We start from the raw sequence: 22,073 nt of genomic DNA on the forward strand, positions 1-22,073 counted from the left end.
AGTCCTCTTTGAGGCAAGGGCAGTTTTTTGGAGTTGGTTGGGTTGCCCAAGAGGACAATGGCGCAGCCTTAATCAAGCTTGTTTCCGGTCCATGGAGGACCTGGGTTGGCAGTTCGAGCTGGACTGTTCCCATGAGGAGCAGAGTCAAGACTGATTTGCACAGGGCTGGGTCCAAACTGAGGTTGCATGGTGAGCAAAAGAACAATGGATTTAACCCAGATATTTTGACTGGGGGTGAATGTTTGATACGTTCAGCATTCCCTCCATCATTTGTTTGTGCTGCATCAATCAAGGTCAGAGCAGTGCCAGGGTTCACTTTATCACTGGTACTCCATAGTCTGGTGAGGGTCATGGCGCCAGGATCCGAGTCGGCAACAAAGCTGGTGTCCAGCTGGCAGCAAGGACGGACCCATCAGCGGAGTCACAGGTGGGCATCCTTGCATTTCCTTGGAGACTGATGGTGTGCAAGAGGAAGCCGGTAGTGTGACAGAGGTAGTCACAGCATGACTTCCCAGAATTGTTCGATTTGCAAATTGCTGGCTTGGAAAATTCTTGTTGTCTTGGGACATGGGTCACAAACGACTGCAAAGGGAATGGCTTCGGGAGTGAGTCTGAGAGGCACGTTGACACGCTTGCACCTGGTGTGGAATTCATGATGTGCAGGTAGGGGACCACTTGGATTTCAACTTACCTGGACTTTGATCTCAACGATGAACAGACACTGGACCTTCCCTTCAACTGGTCACGATATGGAGTCTTTTGGCTGCAGAGAGCTTCACCTTAATGTCCCTGCAGGCTTTCGAGTCATGTTCTGATCCCAGGCAAACCTGATGAGGATCTATCACAGGAAATTTGTTTGTGACAGTCCTTACAAGGTTTAAACCCTGTAGACTTGGGAGGTGACATTTTACCCCGCACACTGCATTTTTATCAATTTGAAAAGGTTAAGTGTTTTGAGAAGAGACAAGAGGTAGCTCCAGATCTGCATCAAGTGGCTTGGAAAGAAAGGAACAAACATCAGTAAGCGCAAGTGGTGCCTAAATGCGGTTCCACGCGTCACTTTCATAGGGTTATGACATTGGCACAGATCCGCATGACCAGCGTGCAGAGATACCGCTGAAGGGTTTCCTGATCCTGTCTGATGCATAGGGAAAATTCAAAAGGCGAGGAATCTGCAGTTGGAAGTATCTATCAGAAAATATGCACATTTTCATAAGACTTTACCTCAAAATGCTCTCAAATTAGTTTCAGCAAGCTAAGAGGATTGAGATGGAAATGAAGGATCAGTACTGTGGCAAACGAACATTAGTTTCAGAAAAAGTCATATAAGTGACCTCAGTAGCAATAAATATATTAGAGCATCTGTCTTCTATTCATTAACATTGGACATTTTAATATGCTCTTCATGAATTAAACCTGATGCCCCAAAATTGATGCACTACTACAACAAACTCTTCAATAGGTTCCCTAACCAATTGTTTTCCGTTTCATTTGCTTTCATTTATTGTTAATTTCCTAAAACAGAACTATACCCACAGTTATAGGGTGCTAGAATGCAAAGCATACGCAGTGAAGTTTCATTCCTCTAAGCCTCTCCTTTGAAAAACAACGCTTAACAGCAGAGTTATGACTAGGTCTCTTGAGGGACACAGATCTCAATCTGGATATCCCTGAATTCCTTGATGGTCCTGGAATTAAAAATATGCAAGCTTATTCAAACTCTGCTTTTAATACTCAAAATGATCCATGCTTTAGTACTTTGTTTCAGGTGAGCTCCTCCATAGTCTATGGAAATGTCTTTTATGTAGGGCTACCACATTGGCAGCTTTAATACCCACACTTAAACAAAATACGTGAATATTACATTACCACTTGCTCAGGATTACTTTCATAACTCCCCAAAAACAAATGGGTTAGGGGTTTTTCCCATTTCCGTGAGCATTTGGAAATAGAACGATTCTGATTGAAATTAAAGGCTAGGCAAAAACTGGACCCAAATACCCTTTGAACACTTGCTGAGTATAAACTCCAGTTTTTTTTTTATGCAATCACAATCTTGCCACTAGCGATCTGTTAAACTAGAAAGCACGCTCCAATGTCAATTATGATGATGGGCTCTAAGGTCTTTAACAATCGACCAACCAAGTCATTCAGAAGGGCTCTTGTGTACTTTTTCACACTAACAGCTTCCAGTAATCTTGTTCATTTAATGCTTGCATCTAGATGACAATTAGTCTGCTACAAATAAAAGAAAATAGGCAAACAAACATTTTTTAAATAGAAGTATTCATTAAACAGGTAGTCCAGATATGGACAACAGAAGGGTTCCAACTTTTAGGAATCTCTCTAATCTCTGGGACATTCTCTAGGCACTGATACTAACCTGCAAGATTACCATATAGAGGTAGCAAGTAAAACATTTGCAGTCCCAGTTGACTAGGTCAGTGTGGTTTAATTTTATCAATAAGTAAAACATGGCTTACGGCAAGTTAATCAAGTACAAGTGTCAATGCTGCAAATCAACACTTGCCCACAACATTTCAGTTTCAGCATTACAGCAAAGCTCTCACCGTCCAAGTTGTTCAAGGATAGGACAGTGTCAAGGTCTGCTCCCAGAATTTCACCCAACTTATTTACTAGCGCTGCATCGTTGGAAGGATATACAGCTACATGGTCTCCAGATTCGTATCTTAGGAGAATAATCAAAGAAAAATAAAAAGGTAGCGTTACTCTGCAGTCATGCAATTCTACTTCATGTCAAGTTCAAGACTCTGCTCTATAAGCACACGGGCAAAAATTACCCCAACAATACATTATAAATACCAGCTCCAAGAAAGTCTTCTTGAAGAGCTTGCATCAATAGATTTGACATATAGATAAGACAAATAACTTTTTCTTGATACATTTAAGGGAAGCCATTTCATACTGCATCTCCGAATTCACACTACTACAAATATAGGCAAAGGTTTAAAATAACAAGAATTACTTTTCCTTTGTCATTGAGATTTTTCAATCTCCTGCAAAATGTTGAGGTTTCTTTTATATAATCCTGTAGAAATCAGTGGGTATGAATAGGAAAAGCTTTATTTCTTCTGACTCTTTAAAGGCTGATCTAACTAAATATGGACGGAACACGGAAGTATCACTTCAAAGTACTAGGTCAACAGAAATTACACATCTTATTTAAAACAGGAAAGCATTTATATTGCCACAAAAACTTTATTTATGTGTATATGCTTATTCATAGGCAGAGCTTGAGCTCTTTTTTAATCATCTTTATCCTTAAACTAACACACGTTAAAACAAGGACTGACAAAGCCAACGGATGTGGCCTTTTTATGCTCGTCCAATGGTTCATTTTTTAAATTCTTTTTATTTATTTTTCAAAAATAAAAAAGTAGAAAAGACCACCACATAATTGTGTTCACAGGACTGCATTAAAGTGCTACATTTAAAAATCATTCACTAACGTGATGTTTCAATAGCAAAAAAAACTACTATCCTTTTAGTTATGCCATTCATTTTATTATTACCCACCGAACTACTCAAACTGCAGCCGGCTACAATACAGCAGCTTTAGTAATAAGACAGGAAATAAATCACCATCTAATTGGGCACCTGAAGTGCAAGCAAAATAAAAGGCAGTTTTTTTAAAGCTAATACGCAAAAGAACAAGTTACTTACCTTCCGGTAATGCCTTATCTGGTAGAGACTATATAGCCACAGATTACTTACCTTTGAATTATCCCCGGCCGGCAGACAGGATCCGGAATTTTTTTCTTAAGCATTACCGTGTGCCAGCAATTGGCATTGTTGGGCTCCACGTGGAGGTGTACGCACAGGAAGCGATGTTCAAGGTGCCTATATAGGCACCACCCAAGCACGTGAAGTCAGTAATATTTCGTGACTTTCCACACCTGTGCGGAGCCGAGAAGAACATGGACTACTGGTGTAGAAAACTAGGGCCCTTGAAAGAGGACGGCCCTGTCCCTAGAACTCCGTTTGCAGGGAGGGGAGGATGGGTGAGTCGATTAGGAATCTACAGCTAGATACAGTCTCTAGCAGACAAGGCTTTACCAAACTTTAAATAACTTGTTCATGTGATAGAGACGTCTAGTCGCAGATTCATTACCTTTAAGCAGATACCCCAGCAGTACCTCCTCAGAGTTGGGTCTGTGGACTAATTTCACACAAGGAAGTCCTGCAGGACCGAACGGACAAAGTGACCATCCCTACGGACCGTACTGTCCAGACAGTAGTGTTTGATAAACGCATGTAGAGATGACCACATTGCTGCCTGGCAGGTGTCCAGGACCGGAACTCCACTATCTACCACAGTTGTTGCAGCTTTAGCTCTGGTGGAATTAGCACGAAAATCCTCAGTGGGTTGCTTTTTAGATAATGTGTACCAATTTAAATACAAAGTAAAATCCATTATGAGATGGTCCTTTTCTGTATGGCCAGCCCTTCTTTGCTTCGACATACTCCATGAAGAGTTTTTTTTTTATTAAGAGTTTTATTGGAAATAACACAAAGCTACATACTGTAGCCAACAAAACAAGCCAGCAATATTATATCTTCGTTACATTTGTGGTACATGCCAATGCAGTCGCACATATACATCCATATCTGTGGGTTTTCCTGTCATCATGATAGACACTCACTTAATAGACCCCTCAGTGTAGGGCCAGACCGGATCGGCCAATGTGTCCACCTAGTAAAATGTTTAAGCATGCCTGGGTCCCTTAAGTTCCACTGGGGCGACGATCAATCAAAGTAACCGCCCAGACTCTCTCTCTGCAGTTCCTAGGCGAGCCCACCCACCCCCTCTCCTCCCACGCCTACGGAGCACATGCCCAACTTCCCATCCTCACTCATCCAATGCAGCCCTCTCATTCTCCACCTCTCGTCTCTCCTGAGCCCACCGCACAAAGGGTTCCCAGATGTCTCGTGGGCAGGAGGCCGACGGCAGCAAGTCCCAAAATGCGCTCAACTGCCCATGGCCATAAGTCACGTCTGCCAACCATCCCTTCACCGAGGGCACCCGGCTTCTACCCCAGTGTATCGCCACCCGCCGTTTAACAAATAGGAGGAGCAAAGCATGTAGTTTACGTGTTTTAGGTGGCGTGTTCTTTACATAGCCCAATACCCCCAGCTCAGGGGATGGGGCATCAGTTCGACCTAATATCTGATTGACCAGAGTGAACACCTGGGACCAAAATTCCGCAAGATTGGGGCAGGACCACGCCACGTGCAAGAAAGAGGCAGGTTTGCCCCCGCATCTCCAACATCCGACATCCTCCCTTATGCCCATTCTATGTAAAGCGATCAGTGTTCTATAAATTCTATGCAAATACTTAAAATGTATAAGCCTCAGTTTATAATTCGGGGAGAGCTCAGCTAGCTGCCCACAGCAGAAGGTCCACTGTTCTTCCGATAGGGGAGAGCCGAGCTCCTCATTCCAGTGCTGAAGGGACTGAGGTCGAACCGCCGGCGCCGCACTCTGCATTGACTTATGAAGTCTAGTGACCAATCTCCGGGGAGACGGGGACCCCACCATGCCCTCCAGTGCCTGGAACACTGGGGGGGGCCGCCGGGAAGCACTCACTCAACGCCCGGCAGGCCTCCCGCAGCTTGTGGTATAAAAACAATTCAGAAAAATGCACCGCTTGCCCCTCCGCTGCCACCGGCGGCTGCATGAAGTGATTATCCGGAAATAAATCTGCGAACGTATGTAGGTGCATCCTCCGCAGCAGGGGCAGGCTAATTCCGTCTCCGATACAAGGCAACAGCGGGTTACCCGCCAGGGACAGAGACGGGGCATACAGAAGCTGCACTCCCGCCCTGCGCCTAAGTTCCACCCAGACCCAGCGCAGCATCTCCGCAGTGTCCACATCTCCCCGGGGGTGGCGTGCCTTTGCACAGATGGCCACTCTCAGCGAGAATGGCGCCACAGTGTCCTGCTCAACAGCGACATGCGGCTGGAAAGGTGTCGGATGCACCCAAAAGTGCAAAAATTGGGCTTGTGCACACAGGGCATATAAGCGTATATCTGGCGCTCCCAGCCCACCCTGTGATAACGGCAAAGTCAGCACATCCCAGGATGCTCGTGCCTGGCCACCAGCCCACACCAGCGCGAGTAGATGCGATCGCAGCGTTGCAAAAAAATGTGACGTCAAAGGAACCGGTATGTTCGCAAATAAATATAAAAATTTAGGTAGTACAACCATTTTAACCAAGGCTATCCTGTCCGTTAGGGATAGAGGTAGCCTCACCCATAACTTTAGCCTCTCCTCCAGCCACATGACAGCCCTCCCAAAGTTCAGAGTCCAAATGTCCTGAGGCACGCGACTCACCCAGATGCCCAGATACTTAACAGCATCTGTTTCCCACCGTAAGGGGTATTCCGATGTCATCCTCGGGGTGTTCTCCGTCAATGGAAAGACCACCGATTTGGACCAGTTTACCGATATACCAGCCAGCACTCCATGAAGAGTTAGTCGTCCACTCGTAACTCTTGTGTGCGGGGTCAAGGTAGAACGTTAACACTCTTTTTGGGTCCAGATGGTGAAGCTGCTCCTCTTCTTTGGAGGGATGTGAAGGAGTGGAAAAGTAGGCAAGGTGATTGACTGGCACAAAAAATTAGAGTGACCACTTTGGGAAGTAAGGAGGTCCTTGCGCGAAACACCAGTTTGTCAGGATAAATGGTGAGGTAAGGAGGATTGGATGACTAGGCCTGAAGCTCACTGAGCCTCCAGGCAGATGTTATTGCAACCAGGAAGGCCACTTAATGGTAAGGAGCCAGAGGGAACAATTGTGTAGAGGCTAAAGGAGAGCTCAGCTAATAAAAGTGAGGAGGAGACTGAGGTCCCACTGAGGCATAACAAATGGTGAAAGGGGAAGCAAGTGTTGTAAATGTTTTAGAAACCTATGTACAATAGGGGAGTTGAAGAGAGATGGCTGATCAGGTAGCCGCAGAAAAGCGGAAATGGTGGAGAGATAGCCCTTCAGAGGGACCAGAGCAGAACCCTGCTGGGTAAGGAAGAGGATGAATAGGAGAACCTAAGAAAGGGGAGAGTAGAAAGGGGATCAATTAGCTTTTTGTACACCATGCAACAAATTGTCTAACAGCAGGCGTAAACTGTCTTGTTCAAGGGACACATGGCTGCCAAGCCAACATCACAGACTTCAGGCTGAGGATTGAAAGTTGGCAACTATCGCTGCACAATCCCCATCGAAGGTGGCAGAGCACTGACTGGTTCGGGTGGGAACCCTCCACTGCTGCTGCGACACAAAATCCTACCGAAGAGGCAGCCTGACCGAGGGACCATAGCCATACTAAATAGCTTGAGATAACAGACTCAATACCCAGTCCAGAGACACAAGGATTACTTGGGCCCGGTCTTGCTTGATCTTCTTGAGATCTCTAGCAGGAGTGGTATTGGTGGAAAGGCATACAGGAAGCTGACGCTCCACTTGAGACAAAAAGCGAGAGCCACCATGGAAACTCCAGCGTGCAGAACTGCTGACATTTCGCATTCTGGTCAGTGGCAATCAGATCTAACTAAAGATCTCCCAACTGCTGAGAGACTTTGCACCCCCCCCACCCCCGGATAGAGATGTCTTTCCTGATCTGGTAGGCTGAGTTCATCCACTCTAGCATTCAGAGAACCCTCCAGATGTTGAACCACCATGGATATGCCCTGCTCTTCCAGCCATGCCCAGAGACACTGGGCCGCTTGACAAAGGTTCCACGACCCCACTCTGCCCTGTTTGTTGCAGTACCACATGTCGGTAGTGTTGTCTGTGAACTCCTGTAGCAGCCTTCCCTGGATGGAAGGTAGTAAGGCTTTTAATCCCAACCGGATTGCTCGGAGCTCCAACAGGTTGATGTGGAGTCCTGATTTCGCCAGAGACCTCTGATTTCCACCTCCCCCAGATGGCTGCCTCATCCCTGGAGTAAGGCATCTGTCTCTACTGTGAGATATGGTTGGGGAAGGGTCTGCCACTGACCCAATCACAGTTTGTTAACCACCACCGCAGGTCTTTCAGAGTTCCCTCCGAGATCTGAACCCTGTCGGAGAGATTCCCTTAATGTTGCGCCCACTGGAACTTCAGGTCCCACTGCAGAGCGCGCATACGTGAACGGTATGTGTGAAAACATCGGTAGCATAGCCTGATTATTCTGGATGCGCCATTCAGGAGGATAGGCCTGAAACTGCACCGTGGCCAGAACAGCTCAGATGAAAGAAAGCGTCTGAGAGGGAGTCTGGTGTGAATTCAGCAAGTTGATAGTGTACCCCACGAATGCAGGAGGTCCGCCATAGTCTGGAGGTGGGAGACAACAGCCTGGGGCAAGCCCGCCTCAAACAGCCAGCTGTCCAGAAAGGGGAAGATTGCCACTCCTGATCTCCACAGATGAGCTTCAACCATCGCCACCACCTTGGTGAAGCCAAGAGAGCACAGCAAACTGAAAATGCTTGTGGGCCCCAGTGAACCGCAGGCAATGCCTGCGGGCAGGCAGGATAGGAATGTGTAAGTATGCATCCTGCAAGTCCAAAGCTACCATCCAGTCTCCAGGGAAGACAGGACCTGAGCAAGAGTGATTACTGTGAATTTCTCCTAGAGGAAGAAATTAAGAAAGCGCAGGTCGAGGATGAGACAAGGACGTCCGTCCTTCTTGGGTACCAGAAACTACCGGGAATAACAACCACAACCTACTTCTAGGGTCTGCACTCTCTCTATTGCTCCTTTGAACAAAAGAGCTGTCATTTGCTGGAGGAAAAGAGATAAGTGGTCCTCCGTCAGCCTGTCATATGTAGATGGTAAAGAAGTAGGGGTAGTCTCGAAGGAGAGGGTTTAGCCTCTTTGGACACTCTGCAAAACCCATATTTACGATGTTATGGACTGCCAGCAGGGCAGGTGATGGGGAATCCTGCTGTCCACTGGGCACCCAGGATGGTAAATGGGCGGACTAGGAAGGTTTGGAGGCTGCAGTTGCTGAAGGGGTAACACGCTCCCCCCTTCAATGGCCATGAATGGAGCGCAATACAGTTATAAGGTGAGGATGGGCCATAGATTGGCCCAAAGACCTGGCTGTAGCCTGACTGTCCTTAAAGCACTCCAGAGCTGAATCTGCCTGATCTCCGAAGAGATGAAAACCATCAAAGAGCATGTCAATGAGTGATTACTGGACATCCCCAGAAAAGCTAGGAGTTCTCAATCAGGGGTGGCGTTGCATGTCCATCGATGAATCTGTTCGGCCCAGTGAGTCGGGTGTGTCTAGTCCACATCAAATGGTCAACTTTGCTTCATCCCTCCCATCAGCAATAACCTGGAAGAGCATGACCTGGGCATTGGGAACCGTTGGTAGCACCTGGGCAACTGTATCTCACAGGGCGTGGGTAAAGCGGCCCAAAAAAGAGCATGCGTTGTTCACCGACCGCAATGCCAGGCTGGTGGAAGAAAATATTTTCTTGCCTAAGGAGTCCAGCCTCTTGGATGCTCGTTGGGGCTGGGCGGTTGGGAACGCACCAGGAATTACGTGGGATGTGGGGTCCTGGAGCACCCGGCTCTCCGGAGTGGGGTGCTGGACAAAGAGGTTTGGGTCCCATGGAGCATGGTGGTGGTAGCAGGCAATCATGCTGTTCACAGAAGCCCCCGTTTTGGGCTTGGACCAAGTCCCAAGCAGGATGCCAGTAAGTGCCTCATTGAAAGGGAGAAGCAGTTCTGAAGGAACACTCCCAGCTGAAGCACTTCTATCAAGACGTTAGTCTTGACTGCCACGGAGGGCAAACTAAGGTCCAGGATCTCAGCCGCCCTCTGCACCACCATTGCAAATGAAGCTCCCGCTTCCATAGCCACGGTAGGGAGAGAAAGCATGCCAGTACCTGGAGAAGTAACCAGACCACTGGCTACACCAAGATCCTCACACCAGTCCAGTTGTTCTATAGAAGGCTGGCATTGTTCAGGGTCCAGCGACTCCTCTCATTCCTCCCCAAGTCCTAGCCCATAGGAATAGGATTCTGGCCCTGACTGGAAGGTATGGCTCCAGTTGGGGCCAGAATCGACGTGGACAACACCCCTCTGGCTCTGTGTTGTGGATGTGGATGTGAATGGGGATGGCGCTACCGGTGGGCAGAGGTTGTGCCAGGTGAGTCAGCCTTGGGAAGGTCGAGGTGGCATGTCTAGCACAGATCCAGATCCTTGGGGCCTGACTGATGCCGGAGCTGCCGGCGTGAATCCAGTAGAGGCCCCTGCTAAACCTGCAGGGCCCAAAGGCGCGCCGAAGGAAACAGGCCGCCCAAATACGAGGTGCACGGCCTCATAAAACTCTTAATTGGGCAGGGGTCGCTCCAGCTCCAGAAAATCAGGGAGGTGAGCAGTCGGCCCAGGTGCTGGCTCAGCAATGTAGCCGGGTCTTGAGAAGCCTTTTTGAGGGGGCAGGACTTACCGGAGTGGCTCGATGATTTGGATGAGATACGATGACCAGGAACTCTGCACCAGCTCCTGGGACCTTTCCCTCAACCAGGACTCTGATCATAGCAGCATCAAGCTGTTAGAAGCTTGAGGAACACTCCCTCAAAGCCTTTAGGTTTATGGCATGGCAGTTGGGACAGACCTTTGGGTCATGGTCCCATTCGAAGCACCAAAAAATGCTTGGTCAGTCACTGACATCGGTTGGTGACAGGCACTGCAGGGCTTGAAGCCAAACCTTTTATATGAAATACCAGCCACACGAGGACGTAGACCTCAAACGACTGACAAAAAGTCGAAAAATGCTTAGTCAAAAAGTGACTAAGAGGTAGCGCTTCCTGGATCTGCGCTGACAGGCGTTAAAAGAAAAGAGTTGATGTCAGTGCACATGGGTGGAGCTTATATAGGCTCTGCGAACGTCACTTTCGGTGCGGAAGACACCAGGCAGAGCTGAAAGATGCCACCTACCAGCGTGCAGGGTTACTGGTCAAGAAAATAATTCAGGATCCAGTCGGATGCCTGCGGAAAATTCACAGGTAAGGAATCGAATCTGCGGCTAGAAGTCACTATCAAATTTACAATTTAAAAAGCACACTTTAAGGGCACTTTATAAATGAAGAGAACGGAACTATTGTTAAGTGAATGTGTACAATGTGCACAAGCTTTGTGCAGTCACTAAGAGAGAAGGAAGCCAGTAGGTAATGTGGGGTGACCCATTGCCCCATGCTGTGGTGGGAGGAAACGACTGAATTAAATTTTAAAAGACCACTAGATGAAGCCTACGAACCAAAAGCTCCTATTTGTATGTAGATCCTTTACGATTTCTATGAAAACAATCTGGAAAAAGAGCTAAAGCTGCCTCAAAGGCCAGAGTTAAAAAATCCAGACAACCAATATGGAATTAAAAAGAAACCAGGCTTTATTAAAATTCATAAATGATGAGAAAAGAATGGCTGTCCCATCCTCTTTTTACATTTTTTATTTTTATTTCTTGAACGATATTTTACAACAATAACTATTCCTCGGCTTGACCCACCTTCCCCCATCCATGGAAGAACTCACATTTAAATACAGGATGTGGGATCAAAGGTTGCATCATAAGCATCATTACATTTGTATAATACATAACTGCACCCCTTCCCATCTCTTACTCAACCTGCTCAATGTCAGTTTGCTGGGTTTCCTCACTCCACATTCAGCTTGTACCCACCTGGTGAGTTCCTTGGTCCACCACCCTTTAGTCGGCAGATGGCTAACTATCCACTCCAGTGCAATATTCAGACTCATCCTTTAGACAGAGATGGGACAGCAACGTGCTCTTCTTTTGGGTTTTTCCCAGCCTGGAGATCCCCTGCTCTACACCACCTTCTTGCTAACATTTTAAACAAAGACTAGGGTTTTAAAATAACAAAAAGTACTGAACTGCCCATAGCTGGTCACAGAAATGTACAACTTGCATATATAAAGAGGTTGGAAATTTCCAGAAGGAGTACCAAGATTTCCAGACAAGAATTCTGGTATCCCACAGAAGTGAAGAGTGGGAGAATCTATAAAGCACTACGGTCAGGGTATTTACAGCAAACCTCCCTTGTCCAGTAGCCTGGGAATGTAACAACTACCAGGAAGAGAGGACTGGATGCTGCTTTGTGGGAAAAAGATGACCAACTGCTGAGGAAAGCTGGAAGTGCCATTGTAAGGGGGAAGGCACTGCTACGAAGGAGAGCGACTGTGAAGGAGCTATGTGGGGGCCAAATCAACACTGCAGCATCCCAACACTGCAGAGCTACAGTGAGGTCTGAGGCCTCAGCTGTATCCTCATCATAGGCAGCTATATATCAACCCCCTGCATCGGAGGTGTAAGCACATGCTTTTTTGCAGGTATTTCGACTGATGCTGCTGGTTTTTCAACTTGGAGAGTATACTTATGCCTGCTAAACAAACCTCAGTGCCAGTGACCCCAAAAAATGCATGTTATACTGGCTATACCAAATTGGCATAGGCTAACATACCTGTAAGTTTCTAGTATATGGTACCAAAGGCCTGTATGTTAGAGAGAGCCCCCCCTAGAGATTGCAGAACTGATTGCGCCACCCAGGATGTGACAAGAGTAAAATGAGTCTCCCAGTCCACCATTGCAGACTAGGAAGGCAGTTTCGACTACCAGCTTGTGTTTGCCATTTAAAAGCCATGGCAAAACCAAATGCCCCCGAAACATAAATAAGTCACCCCTGTGGCAGGCCTGCTTTGTCCTAAGGCAGGGTGGAGAATATATTACCTGTTCTGACAGCAAAAACATGAAACTATTGTTTTTACTCCGGAAAGACTTGGTTGCCCCGTTAGTGAGTGCAGGGTTACATGCTAACCCCCTTAGCTGTTCTAACTCCTGAACGGTGCAACCAAAGTTGGCACTCCAAGGTATCAAACAACTCATTAAATTAAGTCTGAATTGTTTCTCAGGTCGAAGTTAATGTAACAAGTTACAGGGGACAACTTTGCCACTTTGCTGTCTTCAATCTCCTATGCCCTTAACATTTGCACATGGAGATTGAACTTGACACAGCTTTCTAGCCTCCTGAGGAGATGTGCTAATGACTTGCAGGAAAGGAGATAATAGCTCCCACCTGCAGGAAGCAATGTGTGGTGGCCCAAAAGGCGAGCTTCAATTCAAAGCATTTTTTAAGCACATGGCTACCCGACGGGCTTTCCAAGACTGAGTGGTCTGCCAGCTTTCTAAGACATTGTGATTATACAAACAAGATGTTTTCTGAAATTGAGAACCTTGTCATTATGTCCAAGCACAAATAAAAGTGAATTCCATAATTTGGGGACTTAGTATGTAAACTAACGCCCCCTGCTCCTGGCATTCTTCACCCTTGGGGCAACAAGCAAATTTAGGTTCCTAGATCTTAAATCTCTTGTAGGGAAATTGCAATAATTAGATTCTGGCGAAATTGTGAAACCCCCTTTGGGAGAAACTTAGGACTGGTGTGCAGCAAAACCCTGTCTTTACGTATTTGCAAAAAAGTTTCTTCCAAGGTTATCCCTGAACCTCACTGACACATCTAGGGGAAGTGATGGCAACCATAGGTTACCTTAGAGGTTCGAAACTGAAGGTGGCAGGAGCGGAGGGGTTCTAATTGAAGGTCCATTAATCTTGTCAATACAATGTTGAGATTCCATATTGAGGCTGGAGGGACCCTAGAAGGAATGACCCTTAAGACCTGCCATAAAGGCTTCAATGACAGGAATTCAGAATAGGGAAACATGTTGCCTGTTCTGAAGATAAGCGGCTACAGTCGCTAGTTTTTTTTTTTTTTTTTTTTTTTTTTTTTTAGTTTTATATAGAGCGAACTAGACCCGAGACATCAGGTATCAGAGCGCTTTACATGAGCACCAGTTTCGTTACATGAGGACACATTCATTTTTGTTAGGCACAGGGAGATTAAGTGATTTGCCCAGAATCACAGGATGTTGAGCGTCGTTGCCGAGACTCTAACCCGGTTCCCCAGGTTCGAGGTCGACCGCTCTAGCCGTAAGGCAACATCCTCTCCCCTAGATGCAGTCTAACGGATGTGAAAGCTAAACCTGAATTCTTTACATGAAAGAGATAGCAGACAATGTCTTGTACTTTGGCTGCTAAGGGATCAATATGTTTTGAGTGCTTATAATGAACAAATTTCTTCCATTTATCACGCACATGTAGTAGGCCTGTGCACCTCTTTAAGAATGCCCATACATTCTAGTAGGAGATTAAGGGATCCAAATTCTAAGACTTCAGGTGCCTGATCGCAAGGTTGAGAGACTTGGGATCCAGGTGCCTAATTCCGCCATGGCTGTGAGTGAGAAGGTCCTGCCTGTTGGGGTGTGCCTTTTGTGGGACCTCTGAGAGTTTAGGAGGGTGGTTAACCATGGCTGTCATGCCCATGTGGGAGCTACTATGATGAGAGTGACAGATGTCTATCGAAATTTCTGAACAACAAATGGAAGTAGAGGAAGAGGAGGAAAAGTTTTAGCAAATATCCCTGACTAACTCATCCATAGTGCATTGCCTATTGACTGTGGGTGTGGGAAGCTGGAGGTGAAGTTTGGGCATTTGGAGTTTTCAACTGTGGTGAAGGGAGAAGTGTGGCGCACCGGCCAGAGCAGCTGCCTCCGGAGCATGGGGCCCACGGTTCGATCAAAGTTGTCGGCGGCAGCTCAGCTCAGCATCATGGGATTCTAGGCAATAGATCACTTAATCTCCCTGATGGCCCCCAACGCCTTGAGACCCTTACGGGTGATTAGTTTTCGCTTTACAAATGCCAGATTTATTTGAAGAGGTCTGTCACTGGTTCTCCCCAGAACTGAAAGTAGTACCGGAGGACTTGCAAGTGGCGTTCTCACTTGTGGACTTGTTGCCACATCCTGCTAAGGAGGTAGGCAAAATCGGTGTCCACTCCTACTGGAGAGCCCATTTACAAATGTTCTGGGAGAGGTGAGAGAATTGAGATTCCCACTTGTTTCTGAAGGTAATACATGGTTGTCATGTTGTCAATCCTGATGAGGACATCTTTATTGTTGACTGGGATCCCAGTGTCCTTAGACAGTTACATTTCCTGAATGCGTTCCCCACCCTGTAAGGGAGGTGTCAGTTCTTATGGTTCTCTGCGGACCTGGGGCTGGAATTGGCCGTCCTTTTAATAAGATGTTGGTTTTTCACCACTGCAGAGGGTGGCAAGTTTGATCGCCAACCAACGCAAGATCTTCCCATTTACCCCCCCGCTCAAGACCATTGGTGCACTAAGCACTCCTGTAATGGACGCATGTGTAACCTGGCATGAGGTACGAATAGTTTCTTACCTGTCGGTGTAGTTTTGCAGCTTGAAGATCTTTCTGGATTCACTATGCTGTGCATTATTCCGCGGCCTGGTGGTTGGGTCCGGAATCGTAGTCTTTCTTTTGTCTTTTTTTGTAGCCCAGGTGGGCGTCGACGTCCCACCATTTGGTGTACTTCTCGTGACGTCGTCAACTCGTCATGCTTCCTGCAGAAGTCCCACCTCGGGGCGCCATCTTCGGATTCTTTTTTTTTTCTAACCCTAGGCAATTTTCAGTATTCCTCCTTAATCATATCCTTTCTCACATTTCTTTTTAAGTCTCTTCTTGTTCTCCATTCCCTGTCTTTCCCCCTTCTTCTCCAGCCTCATCTTTCTGGCGGAGGTGGGTGGGTTCGCTAGTGAATCCAGAAAGATCTTCAAGCTGCAAAACTACACCGACAGGTAAGAAACTATTTGTTTTGCAGCGTGAATCTTTCTGGATTCACTATGCTGTGCATATATTTTGAAGCGGTTTGTCATCTTTGTGGCGGCTGGGTGAAAGATGAGCGTTGTTCGTTGAATATATGTTGAAGCACCTTCTGTCCTACTTGTGCTTCCTTGTTCATTTGTATATCCACGCAGTAGTGCTTAGTGAACGTATGCAATGAAGCCCATGTTGCCGCCAGGCATATGTCTTGGATGGGTGTGTTCGCCAGAAAGGCAATTGTTGCTCCTTTCTTTCTCGTGGAGTGGGCCCGTGCCCCTTCCGATAGTTCTTGCCCTGCCTATTTGTGGCAGAATTGTATCATTAGTGCGATCCATCGCGCGATGGTGCTTTTTGTTACTGGTCTACCCAGGAAGCTGGTTGCGAAGGACACCAAAAACTGCTTAGTTTTCCTGTGCTCCTTGGTTCTCTCGCCCTTCTAGCGTCTAGAGTGTTCAGTGCCCTTTCTGCGCTTGTGGCTGGGTTCTGAAAGAAGCTTGGTATTTGTATTGACTGGTTCATATGGAATGCCGACACCACCTTCGGCATGAAGTGTGGGTCCGTTCTCGTTACGACTCTGTCCTTGTGTATTTGGATGCAAGGCTCTTGCAGTGTTAGCGTTTGCAGCTCGCTTACTCTGCGCAGCGAGGTTATTGCCACCAGAAAGGCTGTCTTCATTGTTAGCATTTGAAGCGAGGCCTTGTGGATGGGCTCAAAGGGCGCCTTCATAAGTTCCGTTAGGACTATGTTGAGGTTCCATGCCGGCGGCGGCATCCTCTTTGGTGGCGCTATCCTTTTCGCCCCTTCCAGGAATCTCTTTACTACTCGTGATGTAAAGAAACTTTCACCCGTCTCACCTCGTGTGTAGGCTACAATCGCTGCTAGGTGTACCCTTAGCGAGGATGAGCATAGTTTAGCCTTTAGTAGGTGTGTGAGGTATCTCAGCACTGTTGATTCCTTTGTCAACTTGTTTTGCAGTTTCTTTTTGCTGCACCATTGTGTGAACCTCTTCCATTTTTCCCCATAGCATTTTCGTGTCGTCGGTCTCCTTGCGTCCCGGAGCACTCGTATAGTGCTTTGAGGTAGCTTAAGGTGTGCAAACTCTATGTCTTCAGGAGCCATGCCGCTGGGCTGAGGCTCTCTGGCTCTGGTTGTAGAACCTCTCCGTTCTGCATGGAGAGTAAGTCTTTTCTTTTGGTGAACTTGTGTGGTGGTCCCTGTGCCATCTCCACTATTTGTGAGTACCATGTCTGTCTTGCCCACTGTGGTGCCACTAGGATCAGTGTCATGTTGCTGGTCCTGCACTTGTTGAGTACCCTGTGTATCAGTGGTATTGGTGGAAAAGCGTAGGCAAATGTTTTTGACCAACTTATCCATAGGGCATTCCCCTGGGATTGTTTTTCTGGTTGCCTGGATGCGAAGTTTTGCTTTCTGGTGGGTTGCAAACAGGTCTATTGTCGGTGTACCCCACCTTCTGAATAGCCTTTGCGTTTCCTTTCCATTGAGCTCCCACTCGTGGGATGCTGAAGTCTGCCTGCTGAGCCAGTCTGCTTCCACATTGTCATTCCCTAGTAGGTGTATTGCCAGCAGGTCTATTTTGAGTGGGATGGCCCATCTCCAAATCTCCTGAGCCAGGTTGGATAGGGGAATTGATTGTGTTCCTCCCTGCTAGTTGATGTAGAACATTGTTGTTGTATTGTCTGTTTGTATCAACACCTTCTGGTTGTACAGTTTTTTCTGGAAGGCCTTCAGGGCTAGGAATACGGTCTTCGATTCCAGGTAGTTGATGTGTCTGACCGCATCTGCTGGAGTCCACAGACCCCGCACTCTGAGCTTGTTCATATGTGCTCCCCATCCTATCTGGGATACGTCTGTGGTGATGGTCACCGTTGGGCTTGATGGTGTCAAGGGCTTCCCTATAGTTATGTTCTCCTTGTTCCACCATGCTATCTCTTCTTGCACTGCATGCGTTACAACCACTAGATCCTCCCAACTTCTGCTTGCTTGTGACCATTGCTGTTGCAGCCATTCCTGGAACGGTCTCATGTGTAGGCGTACATTAGGAACTAGGTGAATGCATGACGCCATCATCCCCATGATCTTGCTCGCTGTTTTCACTGTCAGAGCTCGCCCCTTCTGGTAGAGGCGCGTCTCCTTCAGCATGGCCAGTGTTCTCTTGTCGCTGGGCATCACCGTTCTCTGTATGGTGTTGATCTGAGCCCCCAGGAAAATCTTCACCTGTTCTGGTTCCATAGAGGATTTCCCCCAGTGTATTGAGAATCCCAGCTTCGTTAGTGTGCTTGTGACCCGTTGTGCGTGTTCCTCGCATCTTTCGCGTGAACTTGCCTTTATTAGCCAGTCGTCGAGATAAGGATACACATGAATTCCTTCCCTCCGCAGGTACGCTGCCACTGCCGCCAGGCATTTTGTGAAAACCCTTGGTGCGGACTTTAGTCCGAATGCCAAGGTTGTGAATTGGTAGTGTTCTTTGTTGATGGAGAACCTTAACAGATGTTTGTGCTGTCTGTTCATTGGGATGTGCAGGTAGGCATCTTTGAGATCCACGGTGGACATGAAGTCTCCGTCTCTCATTTGCGGGAGTACCTCTTGTAGGGACTTCATTTTGAATTTCTGCGTCCTTATGTACTTGTTTAGGAACCGTAGATACAGGATGGGTCTTAGTGTTTCGTCCACCTTTGGTACCAGGAAGTAGTTTGAGTACACTCCCCTGTTCCTTTCTTTGAATGGTACTGGTTCTATGGCCTCCTTTTGGAATAGCTCTTGTGCTTCCTCTACAAGTTGCACTAGCTCCTGTCCTGAGTGTTCCCTTCTCTTTGGTTTTTTGTTTGGTGGTTTCCTGTCCAGCTCTATGCAGTATCCAAACTGTATGATGTTGAGTATCCATTTGTCTGTTATGTTTTGCCATTCCTGAAGGAAATGTCTCAGCCTGCCGCCTACCGGTGTTGCATGCTCGTTGGCGTTTGGTCTGTGTAACCCTCTCGTTTTGGATCTTCTGTGCTCTACCCTCGGAGGGATCCTGTGGGTGAGCACTCCTCTCCGGGCGAAGTCACTTCGAGGCGGGCTGTTCTCCCCCTCTTCGTCTTTGCCCTCGTCCGTTCCCCCTACTGTGAAAGGACTGGCCCCGAGGCTGGTACTGCCAGTTTTGTTTCTGCTGCCCCTGCTGTCCGTGATTGTCGCCTTGATGGCCCTGCTGGAATGTCTGGTGTGACGTTCCCGGCTGGTTTCCTCCCCTTACGTAAGGTCTCCGTGTCGGGGTACCTCTACGCATCCCTCTGAATTGCAGTACCCCCATGGATCTTGCCGTTTCGTTCTCCTTTTTGAGCTGTGTGAGTTTTTCATCCACTGGTGCTCCGAACAGCATTTCTCTGTTGAAAGGGGTGTTCAGGATGTTGTTCTGGACTTCTTGCTTGAAGCCTGAGATCCTGAGCCAGGCTTGCCTTCTTTCTGTTATTCCTATTGCCATCAACCTGCTTGATGTTTCTGCTCCATCCAAGGCTGTTTTAAGGCAAGAATTCGCTATATTCTTTCCTTCCTCGACTAGATGCGAAGCTCTTTGTTGGTATTGTTCGGGAGGTGCTTGATTAGTTCCCCCATTTCGTCCCAATGTTGGTATTGGTGCCTGTTCAGTAGGGCATTGGAGTTCGCCATGCGCCAGTGCATCGCCGCGTTTCTTTCAATTTTCCTCGCAATCAGGTCCATCCTCCTGCTTTCCTTGTCTGGTGGTGGTCCAGAGGTAGCCGGGACATTAGCCCTTTTTCTGGCAGTAGATGCAATGATGGAATCCGCTGTGATGGATCCTTTGATGTATGGAGGGTCCTGGGAAGAGTGTTAATATTTTTTCTCCGTCCTGGGTGTGATGGACCTACATGTAGCTGGGTCCTTGAACGCCTCCTTCCCCTGGTTCATGACACTCTGTAGCATGGGGAGGAACTGGCTCCTCGTTTGGATGGGGAGCAGCGTCTCCAGTAAAAAGTCAGCTTTTGGCTTTTCTTCCTCCAGCTTAACGCCAAAAGCTGCTGCTGCGCTTTTGACGACCATATTGTAAGCCCCAATGTCATCTGGCGGCGAAGGCCTCGAAGGGTAAGTCTCCACGGGTTCTTCTGGATTTTCGGCGTCTAGGTCCTGCCACTCCAGGTCCTGTGTCGTCGACAGCGCAGAGCCGTAGTTCGATTGTTGTTCCTCGTATTCCTCTCCCTCATCGTAAAGGTCCTCTTCCTCATCTCCGGGAGTCTTCACCATTTCTTCGGCCTCGAACTCTTCCTGTTCCTCGACTTCAACGATGATCGACGGTGGTTTCGTTGGAATTGTGAATTTTTTCATCTTTTCGTCAAACTCCTTTTTCCTGTGTAGGATGCTCTCCATTTCTGCCTCGAGTCTCCTCTTCTTCTTTTCCAGTTCGGAGGCATGTTCGGCGTCGAGCGCTGGTCTTTTCGACAGAGCCGTCGATGCAACCTTATCTCTCGAAGTCGAGCGCCCAAGTTCTTGGCCTTGCTTCAACGACCTTTGCTTTTCGCCAGTCTTCGGCTGCTGGAAGTCCTTCTCGAAAGATCCGCCGTGCCTTTCGTCCTTGGATCCACTCGCGGTCGTCGAAATTTTCGGCGCCGGTGTTCCTTTCGAGGACTTTGACTCTGTTTTTCGAGAGTCTGACTCTGTTTTTCGGGGCCCTGTCGAGGTTTAGTGTTCAACGTCTCTCCTACCTTGTCAGACGTTTTCTTATTGGTCTCTGCGACCGTGAAGTCCTCAGGTCCCTCGGCGACATTGTCTTCATCGTCGGTGGAGAGGCCCAGTTCGTACAGCGTCGGGGCCTGTCCCTTGCCCTCCATGTTGTAGTTGGCTCTCCTCTGTCTCACCCGGAGTGTCTTCGATATGAAGGCGGAACAGGCGTTGCAGTCTTTGCTCTTGTGGTCGACTGGGAGGCAAAGGTTGCAGACCAGGTGTTGGTCCTTCTGCGCGTATTTATGGTGGCAGTTACGGCAGAATTTAAAGGGTGTCTTGTCCATTCCTGCGCTCAGTGTCCCTGAGTGCGCATTCTCCGTTGGACGTCAAAGATCTCGAGGTTCTCCTCCTTCTTCGTCGTCCCGGCTCGTTGATCTTCCTTCTGTAGTCTTCCTCAACTTCTTCTTTGATGAAACTCGTGCTCTTTCTTTTTTTCTTCGCAAAAAACTCTGGAGCTTCACGTTGACGATCCAGACCCAACGACGGTTAAAAGAATCTGAAGATGGCGCCCCGAGGTGGAACTTCCGCAGGAAGCATGACGACGTCACGAGAAGTACACCAAATGGTGGGACGTCGACGCCCACCTGAGCTACAAAAAAAAAAAAAAAAAAAAAAAAAAGACAAAAGCAAGATTACGATTCCGGACCCAACCACCAGACCGCGGAATAATGCACAGCATAGCGAATCCATAAAGATTCACGCTGCAAAACTATAGCTATGAATGAAGCCATCGTGCTAGGAAGTGCATCACTATCCTGACTGTAACCTGCTGATTTGGTTAAAACAGAGGGAGCAGTGCCTGAAAGGAGAGTATTCTGGCGGCATTTGGACAGGCAATGCCTTTCTCTGAATTGAGGACTGCCCCTGGATAACGTTGGAGCTGAAGGGGTTGGAGATGGGATTTCAGAGCGTTGATTGTAAAGCCTAGTTGGCGAAGTAGGTTAATGGTGATCTGAATGTGTTTGTGACATTTTAGATAAGTGGCATTTTTTATAATGCAATTGTCCAGATAGGCAAAGACGTGGATACTCTGCCTGAGCAGATGAGCGGCCACCACTTTAAGGCACTTGGTGAAGACCCTGGATGTGGTAGTGACGCCAAAAGGAAGCACCTTGAATTGGTAATGCTGTTAGCTTAACACACAAATCTTAGGTCCCGGCGATGTGCCGGATGGATTAGAATGTGAAAATAGGTGTCCTTGAGGTCGAGTGCGGCCATAAAGTCGACAAATGGGGAGAAAGTCTTGAAGTCTTCCTCCAACAGGTGTGGAATAGTCGGAGGGAAGTGTTGGTAGGTCACTGTTTACTTGAGGAAGGTGAAGTGCGAGGTATGGTGTTTTTACCTCTGCCCCTGGGACTATTTCCCCTCTAACCTCTAAAAAAAATCCTTGTGTAAAAGAGGGTTAGGAATTGCCTTAGTAGGAGGAAGTGTTCTGGTCAGTGCCTGTGGACTTGGACCCTCCCCTATCGAAAGAGACCCGAAGGAACCTCTATTTGAGGGAGATTGAAGCGCTCCCATCAATTTTGCTACATCGGTGTCCTTTTTCATTTTTTCACGCTCTAGATCGATTTCAGGGCCCAAAA

At 47.6% G+C, this 22,073-nt stretch overlaps 1 protein-coding gene across 3 annotated transcripts in view; it reads right to left on the minus strand.

The window, feature by feature from the left end:
• POR (cytochrome p450 oxidoreductase) overlaps positions 1–22,073 on the minus strand; it is a 624,051-nt gene that overhangs the window by 123,660 nt on the left and 478,318 nt on the right. For all 3 annotated transcript variants that reach the window (XM_085649617.1, XM_085649618.1, XM_085649616.1), the window contains one exon: positions 2,571–2,689. In XM_085649617.1, coding sequence (XP_085505743.1) covers positions 2,571–2,689 — 119 coding nt within the window. The remainder of the gene's footprint in view (positions 1–2,570; positions 2,690–22,073) is intronic.

This window comes from Triturus cristatus, chromosome 3_2 (assembly GCF_964204655.1).
Source record: "Triturus cristatus chromosome 3_2, aTriCri1.1, whole genome shotgun sequence".
Lineage (NCBI taxonomy): Eukaryota > Metazoa > Chordata > Amphibia > Caudata > Salamandridae > Triturus > Triturus cristatus.